At 37.5% G+C, this 14615-nt stretch overlaps 2 protein-coding genes across 3 annotated transcripts in view; one reads left to right on the top strand and one right to left on the bottom strand.

Moving 5' to 3' along the window:
• AOAH (acyloxyacyl hydrolase) overlaps positions 1-3200 on the top strand; it is an 87246-nt gene extending 84046 nt beyond the window's left edge. The window contains exon 22 of the mRNA XM_064443944.1: positions 164-3200. Within this exon, the coding sequence (XP_064300014.1) occupies positions 164-292 (129 nt within the window). The 3' untranslated portion in view covers positions 293-3200. The remainder of the gene's footprint in view (positions 1-163) is intronic.
• A 2102-nt stretch (positions 3201-5302) lies between these two features.
• ANLN (anillin, actin binding protein) overlaps positions 5303-14615 on the bottom strand; it is a 28966-nt gene continuing 19653 nt past the window's right edge. The window contains exons 20-25 of one of the 2 annotated variants that reach the window (XM_064443942.1): positions 14384-14496; positions 12662-12715; positions 9747-9833; positions 8127-8234; positions 5891-6063; positions 5303-5491 (exon numbers count right to left, since the gene is read on the bottom strand). In XM_064443942.1, the coding sequence (XP_064300012.1) occupies positions 5368-5491; positions 5891-6063; positions 8127-8234; positions 9747-9833; positions 12662-12715; positions 14384-14496 (659 nt within the window). In that variant the 3' untranslated portion in view covers positions 5303-5367. The remainder of the gene's footprint in view (positions 5492-5890; positions 6064-8126; positions 8235-9746; positions 9834-12661; positions 12716-14383; positions 14497-14615) is intronic. The other variant, XM_064443943.1, reaches the window with a different exon arrangement.

The following is a 14615-nucleotide window of genomic DNA, read 5'->3' as shown; positions in this document are numbered from 1 at the left end:
CCATTCAAGCAGCTGGACTAAGGTAGTTTCTTTGGTTAGAGGTTACGGTCCATCACATGACTACGTGGAGGAGTCTTCTTTATGGTGGGGTCTGGTAAGTGCGGGCGTGAAACAGTTACGTTATAGAAGCACAAGGAATCGATTGTATTTGTGCTGTTTGCAGATTGCTGCAGCCCTTGGAACAAGCATTACCTGGCAGAAGGCACTACATGAATGGCCTCAGGTGCTTGGAAAGGAGAACCCATTCAACGACCAGATTGAAGCTATATTCAAAGATCAAGGTGGACACTGAGCTCCAGACTGCCAGAGCCCAGGCATGGTTTGTGGTGATGCTCCCCCAGTGCATTCCACAAAACCAGATGATTAAAAACACACACCAAAAAAGGAGGAGGGCAAGTTATCAGACCCAGTAGCAGTGGACATAACAGCATTCTTTTCAGTCTTGTATCTCACCTGCACAAGTAGGCTATGCTTTTTCTGTGGAGCTACAAAAATTTTTTAAAAAATTAATCAAAGGATACCTGCCAGCTAGACCATTTGTTGTACTAGTTTGCAAACACATACAAATTTTTTCCATATATAATAAACTCCTAGCCCTACCTCATTTTTTTTCCTCCTCCTTCTGAGCTTCCCATTTGTACTGTTTCAGTAGTTAATGTGATCCCAAAAGGAGGGGAGGGAACCCCCAAACTCATTATGTTGCTATAAATTGTGCATATGTAATTGCCCTGACTGTCAATACATTATTTAGTTGCTATTTGCTTATTAAAATGTGCCAGGAATAACAAGCTGCTAGAATTTTGATTTGCCTGGCAGCATTAGTGCAGGCTGAATGAGCACAGGTTCTCCTCCCCCCTCCCTTAACAAGACAGTGACTTGACAACCCTTCGTGTATTTAAAACAGGTTGCTTTTTCAAGCTTTAATAACTCTTTGCTCTTTTGCTTCCTAACAAATAGGATATGCCCAGTTCTGTACCTTTTATAGGCATGACCCAGGGAATCACTGAAGGTACTGGGCAGCCCTTATGTAGAATTGAAGGTTGAGAACTAATAATAGTTTTTTTTCCACCAGCTTATCTGATGCCCTTTGCAAAATAATTTAAAAAATATATATTTATAAAACTAGGGACAGCTTTAACCTACTTGCAGTCCTGCTGGTGATGAAAGGATCAGACAGCAAAAATGTCACTACTCATACATGAGAAAAATCTGGTAAATAGCAAGTGTTAACATGGCATGACTAAAACCCATCCAAATTAGCCAAAACTCAGGTAGACCTGCTCTGCTCTTAATTCTGAACACATCCCATGCATAAGGCTGCGTCACCCATGAGCCTGCGGCCCAAGCCAAAGGAGATGGCCTGGCTTTTCCCAGACCTCAGCACGCTGCTCATGGCTTGAGGAGATGCATCTGCTCAGTATTTTGAATAGGCAGAGGATGACCTGCTAACGCAATTCCGATGGAAGCATGTGCTATTGCTATCCTAGATCCTCTTCCTTTTTTTAAAGTACAGTCAATGCCGCATCTTTTATTAAGATAGAAATTCCTTTGGGACAACCATTATCATTTAAGGAAATATTCAAGTCACCTACTTTAAGAAACCAAAAGGGAATACTTTCCTTAATTGAATGATACTTACTAGTAAGGCCCCAATTCATTCAAGGCACTTAGATGTTACAAAAATAGCCAGTCTCCCAAGAAACAGTTTCAACTCCAGAGAGGCATGTCTGAGGAAGACTATTTAGCATTAGAAGGAAACCTACATACTTCCTGTAAAAGTTCTCCCCACCACACAGCATAATGGCTGCTGATGCACACAGGCCAGGTAGAACACCGTCTAACTATTTTTTATTACCTATTCAGGTTTCTTATCTTTCATTAAAAACAACACAAGAACAGAAACAAGTGCATCCATGTGGTTTTACTATAGACCAAGTACAGCACAGACAACAATTATAGAATATCAAATAATTTCCTCTACACCAAAATACAGAAATGTAGCAATTAAGAGGGGGAAGGGAGCAGTATGTGTTTAGAAGCCAAATTTTCAGGCAACCTCATTGCAAATTATTGTATTTCATTTGAGGTTGGGATTTAATAACACCAATTAGGAGTTTTACAAGCTAGTAAAACTGAAATTTCCTCAGCTAAAATAAGCTTCGTTGCCCAGAGCAAAGCATTTTCCATTTATAGACTTTCTTATTAGTGAACATCTTGAATTTCTGAACAATGGGAAGAGCTTCCTTATAAAATTCGAACAGCATCTTCTCAATCAAAGATGACCTGAAACACCCACAGCTGAATCCCAAAGCAAAGCTCTCACATTCACCCAGTATAATTGCTCCCTGCTTGATATGGGGTCTCTGAGGGGTTTCAAGGAACGGGCTCGCCGCTGGCTGAAGGAGCACTAGCCAGACCATGTCGTGTCTCCTCATGGCTCAGAGGCGAGTTCTGCAGTTCAGAATTGGATGCAGGCTGTATGCAAAAACTTGATTTGTAACTAATGCAGTAACTATTTGCAAATAAAGATGAATTTTGGGCCCATTAAGCCATCAGATTTTACAACCACTCTCTCTCCATTATTTCAAAGAACACAAAAACCAGCTGAAGATCTGCACCCGCAACCATCAATCACTTACTAGTACCATTCTAAAAGTAAGTGTCCTATATTTAAACAAATACTTCTGAAAAAGCTTAGTTATTCTAAAGCAGTAACAAACTATGAATCCTGGTCTATTCCATTACTTTAACTGTCTCATGGTGCTTAGGTTGAAGGTGAAAATGCATAGGGAAGAGAGAAATAAACAGGAAAACAAACAAACAGTTTCTTTTGGAAAGCTAGGTATAGTTCCATGAAATTCAAACTTCATAGCAGTACAGATTTCTACAAGTAGTCCATCAAGGTCTTTTCTGGGGGGAGAACGTGTGAATACTAAAAGGGGTTATTTCACTGGCTAGTTCCAATGCACTGCAGATGGGGAGGGCTTTTTGACCTTAATCTGTTTGTAAACTGCTTTTACAAAACTTAAAGCTTGTTTGAAGTCAGACAGTAGAAACTATTTTTGAGGTTTAGAACAAATAGCTTCAGGTAGCTATAGATTAATTCACACCATCTGGCCTCTCCCAAAAGGATCTGCTACAAACATGAAAAAATGTTTGCTAACATTTTGAAAAAAAAAAAACACAACAAAAAAACAACCCCCCCAAAAACCCAAAAATCTCACAAAAAACCCAATCTTTCCACAGCCCACCCTTAAAAGAGCTGGGAACACAGGAGGGGAGGAGGTCCACAGCAGCACAAGTCAGGCAAGCGGTAAAGGCAGGCTTGCTGCTAAGCTAGCATCACACGCTTCTGCTGGCTGCAGCAGTGCACGTCATTGCTACTGGCAGCTTGTGCCTAGAACTCACCATCCAGGTCAGCTTTTCAAACTTGCATCACCTGTTATACTTTATACTTTTCCTTGATGAAGATAATTTTTCATCTGGGGCAAAAAACAAACACAGGTTAGTTTCTACAATGGATAATAGTCCAATTAGCCTAAATAAAAATAGGTCATTCCCTTACATATATCCAGTTCTACTCCTAACACCTTTCTATGGACTCATTTAATAATTTTATATTTAATGATTTTATATTAACATCCACTTGCAAGTTTAAGTAGACAGCCTACCATGGACACATAGACAAAATTTGCTCTTCCACTGCCCATGCCGTATCACTACTCTGCTGCTGCGTCTCCACCACAGGAGGGAAAAAAAACAAACTACTTCTCCTCCCCATACTTGATGGGCTGCTCGTCTCTAGGAGCCTCTACATTCATATACGTTCCAACAATCTGGCCTCCCACTACAAAATTAGGTGCTAGCTACCCCTAAGGCATCACATTATCTTCTCAAATCAAGCAGTAATTTGGGATACACATACTGAAGAGAATCCTTTCTTAAACATTGCACGGAGAGCAGATTTTCGTCTTCAGTTTACAAACAAGTACCTCAAATGCATAGATAACATTATGAAAAAAAAAAGCATAAAGTGTTTTATTCTTTATTTTAAATGAATAGAATAAATCTTAATACATAGGTTGGAAATATTTAAAGACATCAGAAAAAGAAAACTAGATTTAAAAGCAAAAGTACAAAACTGGCAGGATTAAAACAGTATAGGCTAACAGAGTTTAGTGTTTCAAGCGTGGATATATGACAGCAATAGCAATTTTAAGTACTCCACTATTCCATTCGCAACAGTGAAGTAATGAGACAGTATTTCACTAAGCCCAGTGAAAGGCTGTGAAAATTGCAAGTTTTAACTGAATAGTTTTGCCATTTTAATGATAGGGCTGAAGTAATGTTTTTATCTGCTTTTATGGACACATCTATGAGGGGGAGGAAGACCCATACTTTTGGCCAGTTGAGTATTAGTTGGCACATAGCAGCTTTGTAGTGTCTTACAAAAAAAAGAAAAAAGCCCTTTTACAACCTATTCCTGGTTCTCAAGTGGAGAATTCTAGCTTGTACAAACCATGAGTCCCAGAAAATACTGACATATACATTCCTAAAACTAATTTTTTTCTATTTTTTTAAATATAGCACTCCTAACAAAAACATTCAAGACCTTTCATTCCTATCAAAGTGCAATATACTGCATACATAATTCCACACCTGTAAACCACATAGGATACATGCCATGCACTTATCCATACCAGTTTGTATGACAATTTGCAAAAGAAGTATGCATATGTTGTGCATGTCTCTTGTTCTGAGCCCAAGGACACTGTGCAAGCAAGAAATCCCTATATTGCATGTTGCAGAATAAAATTTGCTAGTAACTTTTCTATGCTTGATCATCACAAAAAAAAAACACCCCACACAACAAACCCTGACAAACTCTCCAACATTAAATCTTGTGCTTCAGCACCATCCTTGTTAGAGAACTCAGAGCTATTGTTTCTTTCAGGGAGCTGAGTTATCTAGTAAGTTTGTTTTTTCACTAGCTCGCCCCCCCGCTTCTTGCCCTGAAGTGTGATTTCCTGCAATAATTTAGTTGTTTAAAGAAGAGAGTGTACTTAGCTAAAAAACACTTCCATAAAAGGAGTTACATAAACATTAACACATTTAGAAACAGCTAATTGCTTCCTACCATACTCAAAAGCTAGGAAGCAAAAAGTTGTAAAATTCTTAAAGTGAAATAAAAATACTGCATAACATAGTCCTGTATAATGTTACAGACTCTCTCAAATTTAAAGCATAAGTAACCCAGAGCATTTCCCACATTTTCATTTAAGTTTTTGTGTGTGTGTGTGTGTGTGTGTGTGTGTAGTTCATGCAGGTTTTTGCATACATATTTTCTTCATATTTCCCTTCTGGAGTTTAAGGCTTTCCAATAGGTTTGTAGCAAGCATCAGGCTGCCACATACGAAGATCAACAAGGACTTGGTTGAGCTTTTGCATCCAAAGGTTACGCTCTTCTTTAGTATCAGCGGACAGCCAGTTCCTAAAAGGCAAAGAACCCAATGGGTTAGATACACCTTTCTTCACCTCTACTTATTCTGAAAATATCATGCTGATCACCTATAGAAGCCCAAAAGGTGGGGGTGTGTGTGTAAATATGAAGTCAAATATTCCACAATCCTGCTACTAAGATACCTGGCATTTCCACTTCTGGAAAAGTTGAGTTCTTTGTCCTCAGAAGACTGAGATGGGACAGCAAGACAATATAGGACTAAAAGTAAACCAAACAGTTCAAGTGTCATCCCAAAGTCTTAGCATTTAAATGAGCTTCGCATCGCTATGTCAAAGCTGTGAAGTTATTAAACCTATCACTTGAGGTAAAACACCCCTCCCACACACATCCTGTAAGCTCCCACCAACCTTCATGATTTTATCTACTCACTTGGTAACACAGAGTGTGTCTCTGCATTGGCTGACAAGAGTCTCTCTGTCATCTTCCCTCTGAGGACGGACAGTTATTAGTTCAAAAGTGTTGGGACGGGCACAGAACTCCCTGTTGGCAGGTTCAATCTGATGATTAGTGCAGTTAGCCAAGTTTATCCGGCCCAAAGGATGCTGAAAGTGAAGTTAGTTCATCAGTCAAGAACACTAATCAAGAGAAATTCTGAAAAACATGTGCTTTAACAGGTTTTGCTATATTAAGCAACACCCTCCCAATCAATTAGTCCATACAAAAAATAGGGATTCCACTTTTTGCATTTTAAGAGCCATAGCTAAAGTAAGATAACATAGACAACAGAATGTGCCCTGACTCAGCCACATACAATACAGCTAACAAATCTATCCCTTACCAAAGGCTTAGGCTCTAGAAAGATATATCCCCCCTTTCCTTTTTTCCTTAAAAAAGAGCTTTTAAACTCTCAAATTCAAAAGAGCTTCATAATAAAATCCAAACAGAGAGTAAGCCCTGTCAAAGCCTACAGCAAACAAGCACTTTAGGGATGCTTGCATCATTCTTGTCAAAGCCTATAAGCGTATGGATTCATCTCCGAACATGCAACTAGGGCACAACGAAGTGCCATGCCCGGCTGCTTTAGCTCTTTCTATAGTCAATAGCTAGACCCCCTCACAGAGCATTTAAAAGTTCAAGGTGGTTATCCCTTTCTGCTGACTATAGACAGAGGCTTAGTGGTATGCCTAAAGTTAGTTACAGATCTTGGCTCTAATCCTTCACACCTACAGAATACCTCATCAGGGAAACATCACAAGCTGCTCTTGGCTTGGAGAAGAGATTTGTATTTATTGGGCATGTTCACTACACTATTCCATAGATAGATAAAATAACCTAAGTTACAGGGAAAAGGAGGATAGCTCCATTTCAAGGAACATTAAGAAATGGGTTGCATGTTGGTGATATATGTACAACCATGGGAAATTTATTTAAAAAAACCCCAACATTCCACAATTGCAAGCAATTGGCCCAATACCGATATTTCTGAGCTATGCCTATCTCTGCATGGTAGAGCAGATATAGTGGAGGGTAAGGGGAGGCATTTAATAAGGATAGAATTTAATATTTCTGTGGATGAGAGTTTGTCAAAAGACTACAGCTGACTCTTTCTCAGAATGATAGTGAAACAAGCCTAGAAGATTAAGAACAGAATCTGGAAAACAAATGAAAGCTTCTTTCTTACAGACAGAAGCAGAATGGGAACCTTCTTCTTGCTTAACTCAATTTTTTTTGCCTATCTTCTATTACAGTAGGCAGAGATTTCTCCCTCTCTCCTGGCAGGGAAAGAAGGTACATTGATTTATTTTGGCAATGTCAACTATCAGCATATGGTCTTCCCGTTAGCAGGGAAGAAACTAAACTCAGGCATCTGTATTGGCATAGAAGACCCAAAAGGACCAGAGTTTGCCACAGAGTTTGGGAAAGAAAGTGTTCTGCCAACAAACAAGCAAGTGTTTAATGGTAAATTGCTTAAGTGAGTCAGAAAAACTCTCCTGAAAGCAGTCTTTAAAAGGACCTGGAACTATTTCAGTACACACTGCAAGAACAGGCCAAGGAGACAAGAAGGTTCACCTCAGTGACAGATGAACCTCTGATTTGTCTCATTAGCCAGACCATAACTGTCTTTAAACAGGCTGCTGTTTAAAAAGCACCAGTTTCAGCTATAATGTGGAGCTGCAAGAAAGCAATAGCTGCAAACAAGACAGTCTATAATAATAGCTACGCTTCTGCAATACAGGATTGTCCACTCTAGTTCTTTACCATATTAAGCGTTAGTGTAATTGTTTTGTCTAAAACTTAAGGCAACTAGATACTGTCTGCTTAAAGCTGTACAAGTCTTATCTGATCAATTTCAATTAAATAATCAGTCATTTGACAAGTGCAATGGAAAGTCTTAATACTTACAGGGGAAACCAAGTATGGATCTTCCTCTACTTTTCCCCTTTCCCACCAGATAAAATGGTCAGTTTCTAAGCCTGCCCTGATTTAGGTCAGATTTATGAGGACAAGTCCCCTCCATTCCCCAGGGAAATTTTATGAGCTTAAATCTCATGCTGTAAATATTCTTATCTGTTTTAAGCCTAAACATTACTGCCATTAAAGATGAACTGCTAGTTGCATTGCGTACTACAGAACTTGAGACTTGAGCTATATAGAATACCATTACCTTTCGTTTTTCATCATCTGGGTATGTCCAGTAAGATATACAATTTCCAGACAGCACACACCAGCGCCTATGCCATGCTCCAAATCCACTAACATCTTCAAACATAGTCTTAAAAAAAAGAAAAATGCGGTAACATTATACCTGAGCTTCGTCTATACTCAACTATTTTTTTCTACCAGAATGATTCTGCAAGTACAACCTTTCAGAGGGGTAAATGTAAGAGAAGGAAAAAATATACCGGAGAGACCTCTACTAGTACAGTATATTTATTTTCCAGATAGCATAGAAAATGGGCTTACATTATCATTCTCAAGTTCACAGCCTTTTGCTCAAAATGCACCTATCACTGCCACTACAAAGTACCATATTTTCATGTTGACAGTGGTAACCATTCCCATTATTTTAATATAATGAAGAGTTACTTGTAGTACGTACAGGATGAATGGTTCACAAAACATGTATTAGTATCACATAATTTATTATGATTAGGTATTTAAGTAATCTTTGACTTCCAATTCAGGATTACAAAATGTTTGGCTTTTCTGCAGGCCACACTCAGGAGTCCAGTCAATTTAAAATAAATTAGGAATTGATTTTTAAATGCTTGTGTTGGCAGTTGTTTTACTGGATGCAGGATTATGCCAATTTCAAGCCCCGTTTCCTTAGTAGTGGAATGGAAAGTTTAGTATCTGCCTTCTATTCCCGATTCCTCTTGAACTTTTACAGAACTTTTTATTTTCTCCAATTAAATTGTGTTGTGTTTTTTACTCTTCACAATTCAGATTATAATTTCATGGTTCAGGAGTCTCCAGGCCCTTACTCTGAAAAAAGATTAACATGGATATACACCATTCTTCAGGTTTTGTGTGTTGTATAGTGGAAGTAAACAAGGACTTTCTTAAATTAGTACACAAAAACATGAGATAACATACCATAAGCATGTAAAATGTTTGCATCTAATGAAATCTGTTCAACTTAAGGGAACAAAGACAGAAAGAACTGCTTGGAAAGAGTATAAAGAAATTCTGACTTCTGAAAACACCAAAATAACAGCAAATGTTAATGTTTGTCTAAGTATTTCAGAGCACGTTTACTGCCATCTCCTGGACATAATCTCAGCAGCTCCATCTATTAGGGCCAAGTATCAGCTGCATTTTCCAAGTCCAGTTTTACTAGAACTGCTAGAGATATTTCTCAAAAAAAAAAGTCGTTTTCTTGTAAGTCAAAATCTGATCACAGTGAAAAAAAAAGTCTTTTGCTAAGGAGAATTTGTTTTTACTAGACAAAAAAAACCATCCTGTAAAAGCTTCTGGCAGAGAAATTAGAATCTCATCTCACACCACAGATTACAGCAAGAGGAGTTAACTGAAGTTCAGAAAAACAAATGAGCAGTGTTTAAAAAAAAAGGGTACACAAAATCCTAAAAGGTAGCTTTAATTTAGGCACATTAGGAGACAAACTAGGAAAGTTTTGCAGTCTGGTTCAGAGAGGGAGGGAAAAAAACCAAACCAGTTTTAAAGTTCACAATTGCTACAAATACATGTGTGAAATTAAAAAAAAGTGACTACATTTAGTAGGACCTGTAATTTCCAAGGAAGGAATTTGAAGTTAATGCCTTACCAAGAACCCTTTCTCCTCTACAGAAGAGTCCACTTGGCATTTTAACTTTAGGTATATATGACCTTCCAAAGGAGACAAAAAGGGAACCTGCAAAGAGTAAAACAGTTAGTAATTTAATTTTGACACATCTCAACTCCACCAGTTCAAGCAAGCCACCTGTACAAGGATGTTAGCACTGTCTTGTTCTTAGGATCTCCAGTCCGAAAGAAGCGGTCAGTCTCAAGCAAGGCAGTAATAATAACTTTTTTTGTTTCAAGTTCATTTAGAAGCTTTTCAAGACTTATTTGCTTGTTAGTTTGCTCAGGACATATGCACAAACATGCTTGTATCTAGAAAAACAGGCACTCCAAGCATAGTTAAAAACAACACAGGGCACCAGTCCACATCCTGTAAGCTGCCTCAGTTTGACATTAAGTTGCTCGGAAAATATCAGAGTGGGCTTAAACAGGATTGGTACTTGGATGCCATAAGCATTTTTGGCAGATAATGATGTAGTAGTGCCTACTCAGATAAATATTCATATAAAAAAACCTAGAAGGGGAGAAAAGTAATGAAAGCAGTTCTCAACTGGCGCTCAAGGTGTTGAAGACCTGTGTTAAGTCATTTCTAACAATAGAGGTTCCAAGCCCTGTTTTCTATCACTGGGGTGCACGTGTGTGTGTGTGTGTGCGCGTGTGCGTGAGAGAGAGACAAGCAACTACTGTACCAGAGGTTGGTTCAAAATTCTTGAATACTGAATTACTATTTAAGACGACCATGCAACAAAGACTGCCTTTGGACTTTCCCCAATCCCTCCACATATAGCACCCCATTACATTGAGTACTCCCACCACTACTGTCAAGAAATCACATCCCTTCTTTTTATTCCCCACAGGGAAACTAAGAGACAATTACTAATTCAACAAGCAAATTCTGATCTGCAGGGCATTCTACATGCCATATTTTGTTGCTAATCTGAATAAGGAATACTGTAAGAATCTTGCAAAAGAAAAAAAAAAAAATCAGAGACATTGGTGCTTTGTCTTACTAGAAAAGAGAGGAAGGTTGATGGTCCTGCTCAAATACAAAGAACGAACCATTTGCCAGGGAATAGGCACATGTACACAGTAACGAAGTAGCTTTTAGAGCCGTAGAATCAATGTTGATCAAACAGAATTAAATTTTGCTAGTAGTTAACATGAACAAGAGTAACGCTCAGTAGTTAAAAGTGTACATCTGTAGGCCTCAGTGAACCCTGTACAACACCAAAATAGATGTTATGGTTAGAAATTGATCACCCTGGAATTGTAGGCATACTGCAGCTTCCTCCCAGACCCTATACACACATGCACATGCCAGTGACCAAATCATTTTTACATGTTAGGTCTACTCAACTAAGACAGCATACATGGCTTGCTCATGTACTAGCACAGCAAAATTTTAAGCACCAGGTAGGAGTCTGCATGACCATTTGAGAAGTAAAAAATGGTCAAATGTTTGCACATAACCGAAATAAGTTGCATCAGTCCTGGATTTTTATCAGCAGACACAACTATAACCCTAGGTGCCACATCAGGGAATACTGGCTTATATCCTACAAACCACAGTAAAATCCATTTGTGAATGGAGGCCTCAAGGCTTTTTGGCCAATTCCCCACTTGAAGTTTGTGGGTTTTGCATTCCTTTCTAATTTACAACAGGACAGAAGAATCTACTTTATGGATTATGAAGTTTACCAGTGAAAAGCTGCATTACAGTAAAGCAAAAAGGCTGTATAACAAAGAGAACATATCTGTTATGCAAAGCCTACAACAGTACTAATTAATAAAGCAGATCTCAAAACATCCTCCTGTATACATAATGAGAAAATACTACATTCCAGGCAAAGGCAGGTGAGGTCGAGGTGGTGGCAAGAAAGCACTTTGTTGAATATCCAGCTAGATGAAGATCAAACTAAAGCCCATGGTTAGGCTAGCTTGCATTCTGGTGTGGTCATTCAGATATCTATCATAAGAAGTTGGCTTACTGTCACAGAAGATTATCTGTAAAGGTACTCTCAAAAAATTGCAAAAAATGGGTTTCTTAGGAGACTTTTGATTACAAGTAGGAGATGATAGCTATTAAAATTATCACCCACTTATTTTGAGAGAAAACATACATAAAGTTATCTAAAATACTTTCTTCTGAGGGATCCAAGTTAACTATTAACTAAAAACTATTAGAGATTAAAGACCAATTACTTCTTCTAAGCATATCAATTTACATAATTCCTAAAGCAAAAGTGTATACACCAAGCAAAATATTTTAATTGCACATTTGTGTACAAATAAGAATATCATATTCTGGTGTGTTTATTGCTTTCAAAACTTTAGTTCTTTATGATCACATTTTGTCTAAAAAACAGCGGTCTTGACAGAACAAGGTCTCAATAGAGTAACAAACAAGATATTTAGCTCCTGATTGATTTTCATTTTCTTTGGTGGCAACAAGTTGAGTTAAACCAACATTTAGGCTGCCAGCCATTTTCCCCTGATCCTCTACCAGCAGAGCAGCCGATTCTATGTTTTGTGTTGTTCGTCAAGAAGTTGGCTCAAATTTCCTGACTAGCAATCTTTAAGAGATACATTGATTTGTTCTGAAGTAAGAAAAAAGTCCTCCTCTAGTGATCTAGGAAGAGAAGAGACACAGGCTAGTTAAGGAAAAACCCTAGGTGGCCTAAGTAACTGAGTTCTAGCAGCATGCTTATTATTGTAAAAGACAGGGAGTAAATTCTCCATGTCTTAAAGGCTCCTGACATGTTTAGTTAGTAAATCTGTGTGAGGATTTTTTTAGAAGAATTAAAAACATAAATACTACAAAAAGGCCAGCAGACATGAGCAACATGCACTAGGAAGTAGTTTCCTATTTTAAATTACAAACTAAGAGATCATAGCAACCTTGTCCTGGAACATATAGCTCAACAGTTCTTTTTCCTCCCCTTCAAAATTTATCTAGGGAAAAGAGAAACATGCTCAATGCAATTAGTGTAAAGCTAAGGTATAATAAAAAAAAAAAGACAGTTATACATGAGTACATTTTGAAATGTAACAGTGCATATAAAAGGGAGGAAAGAAACTCAAAAAACCCACTGTGGCAGCAGTTTGTTCCATATTAGAAATGCATGGAGCAAGTTAGAAAGCAGCCGTTTGGTACAGCCACAGGCCAAGTCAAAACTGAAGCTTTACAAAAGTGACGATTTAAAGAAAAAAAAGAAAAAAGAAAGAGTTATCTGATAAAAAGGAGAATTCTTATTCGTTACGGTTGAAGTTTGCACCTGGAAAAAAATTAACCAAGTAATGGTTCCCTTGGAATTCTATTTGAACCCTGTGCTACAGTTTACTAGTCCAATCCAGGGTCCTGCCTAAAGAGTAAACTAAAAAAGTTCAGACCCAAATTGCTGAATATAATGTAAAAGCTGATTCCCATAACTCCAAGAATGAGGTGTTTCCAATAACCAAGAACTACACAAATTATAATTTCTACATGCAATTCTGGTTAAGCAGAACATTTATGATAAAGAAACAAAGCTGGTAATTCTAAGGTTCACAGAGTCGGTAACAGCAGTGCAATTCAACTGTTCAGTTCCAGGAACTGTTACAGTAAAGGAGTCCGCTTCTATGCGCAAAAAGCAAAAGTTCTGAAAAGCAGGTTGGGATTATTGCAATATTTTGGTTTTGATCTTGTGCACAAACAAAACCAACTCTTGTTATCTCATCTCTCATTAGAAACTATAATTGCAATACTGCTATCATCACAATAGGACTTAATTAGCCAAGAAGAAAATACATTCTTACGCTGCTATTTGGAAAAAGAAAGCTGTAATTTAGTACTGCCATAAGCTGTAGAAACTTTTGAATTAATTTAAGTTATTTTAGGATAGCTGCTAGCATAAACACCTATTAAAATAGGTTTTAGGTATAAAATATTAGAAGGTTAAAACAATATGTTCTTACATTCATTGTAATTTCTAACTTCTAATGAGAGGAAAAAATATATTCTGTTTAGACAAGAAACTGATGGTATAAATTCTAAATAACAGCTCTCTTCCAAAATACATTAATTTACTTTTTACAAATTTAATTGGGATATGAAAGGAAACTCATACTCCTAACTATATTCAAACAGCAATTTTTAAGTCAATTAAATGTAGACAATTTCAAATACTTCATTATCATTAAAACACATTTAATGTCTTATTTAGCGATAACTGCAAGACTGTAAAAAGCAGCAAACATCATGAAGACCAAGTACAGAGATGCCAAATGCACACATCAATTTTTTGTCAGTAAAATCAAATCAGTAACCAATGCTTTCATTATCTTTAAATAACCATACCTTACATTGACCTACAGAAAAGAAAGAGCATCTGGCATAATGATCTAAGTCTTTTTCTGTGGTATCTCAATTTCATATGACTAAAATACAATTTTAAGTATGAGTAAGACAACTATACATAAGTTTTATACATATATATGTATAGATATAAAAATAATATTTATATAAGCCTATATGTTTAATTCCTAGGATGGTAATTTCCCCTGAAAACAGTAAACCCAGACTCACATTCATTTTTCTAGTAGTAGGCTACCTTTGTATTAGGAACCAATAATTTCCATTACCTTGTCCAATGCAAATTTGGCATTTCCTACAGAAGACAGCGTCAGCTTGTGGGATCCAACAAGGATGAAATTGGTAGTACGTACAGCATTAAGGCCACCTGGACTGGCCATGGCTGTGAAGTAAAAAGTTAAAGTCAAGTTTAACGCAACACGCAATCAGGATGCTGCAAGGCTTAAAAAGGCTTTATTTGTACCACTGTCTGCATGCCCTACTCTACTCCAGGAGAAGCAC

This window comes from Phalacrocorax carbo, chromosome 2 (assembly GCF_963921805.1).
Source record: "Phalacrocorax carbo chromosome 2, bPhaCar2.1, whole genome shotgun sequence".
Classification (NCBI taxonomy): domain Eukaryota; kingdom Metazoa; phylum Chordata; class Aves; order Suliformes; family Phalacrocoracidae; genus Phalacrocorax; species Phalacrocorax carbo.
The sequence above is the reverse complement of the archived record's forward strand: the minus strand, read 5'-3'. Positions and strand labels throughout refer to the sequence as shown.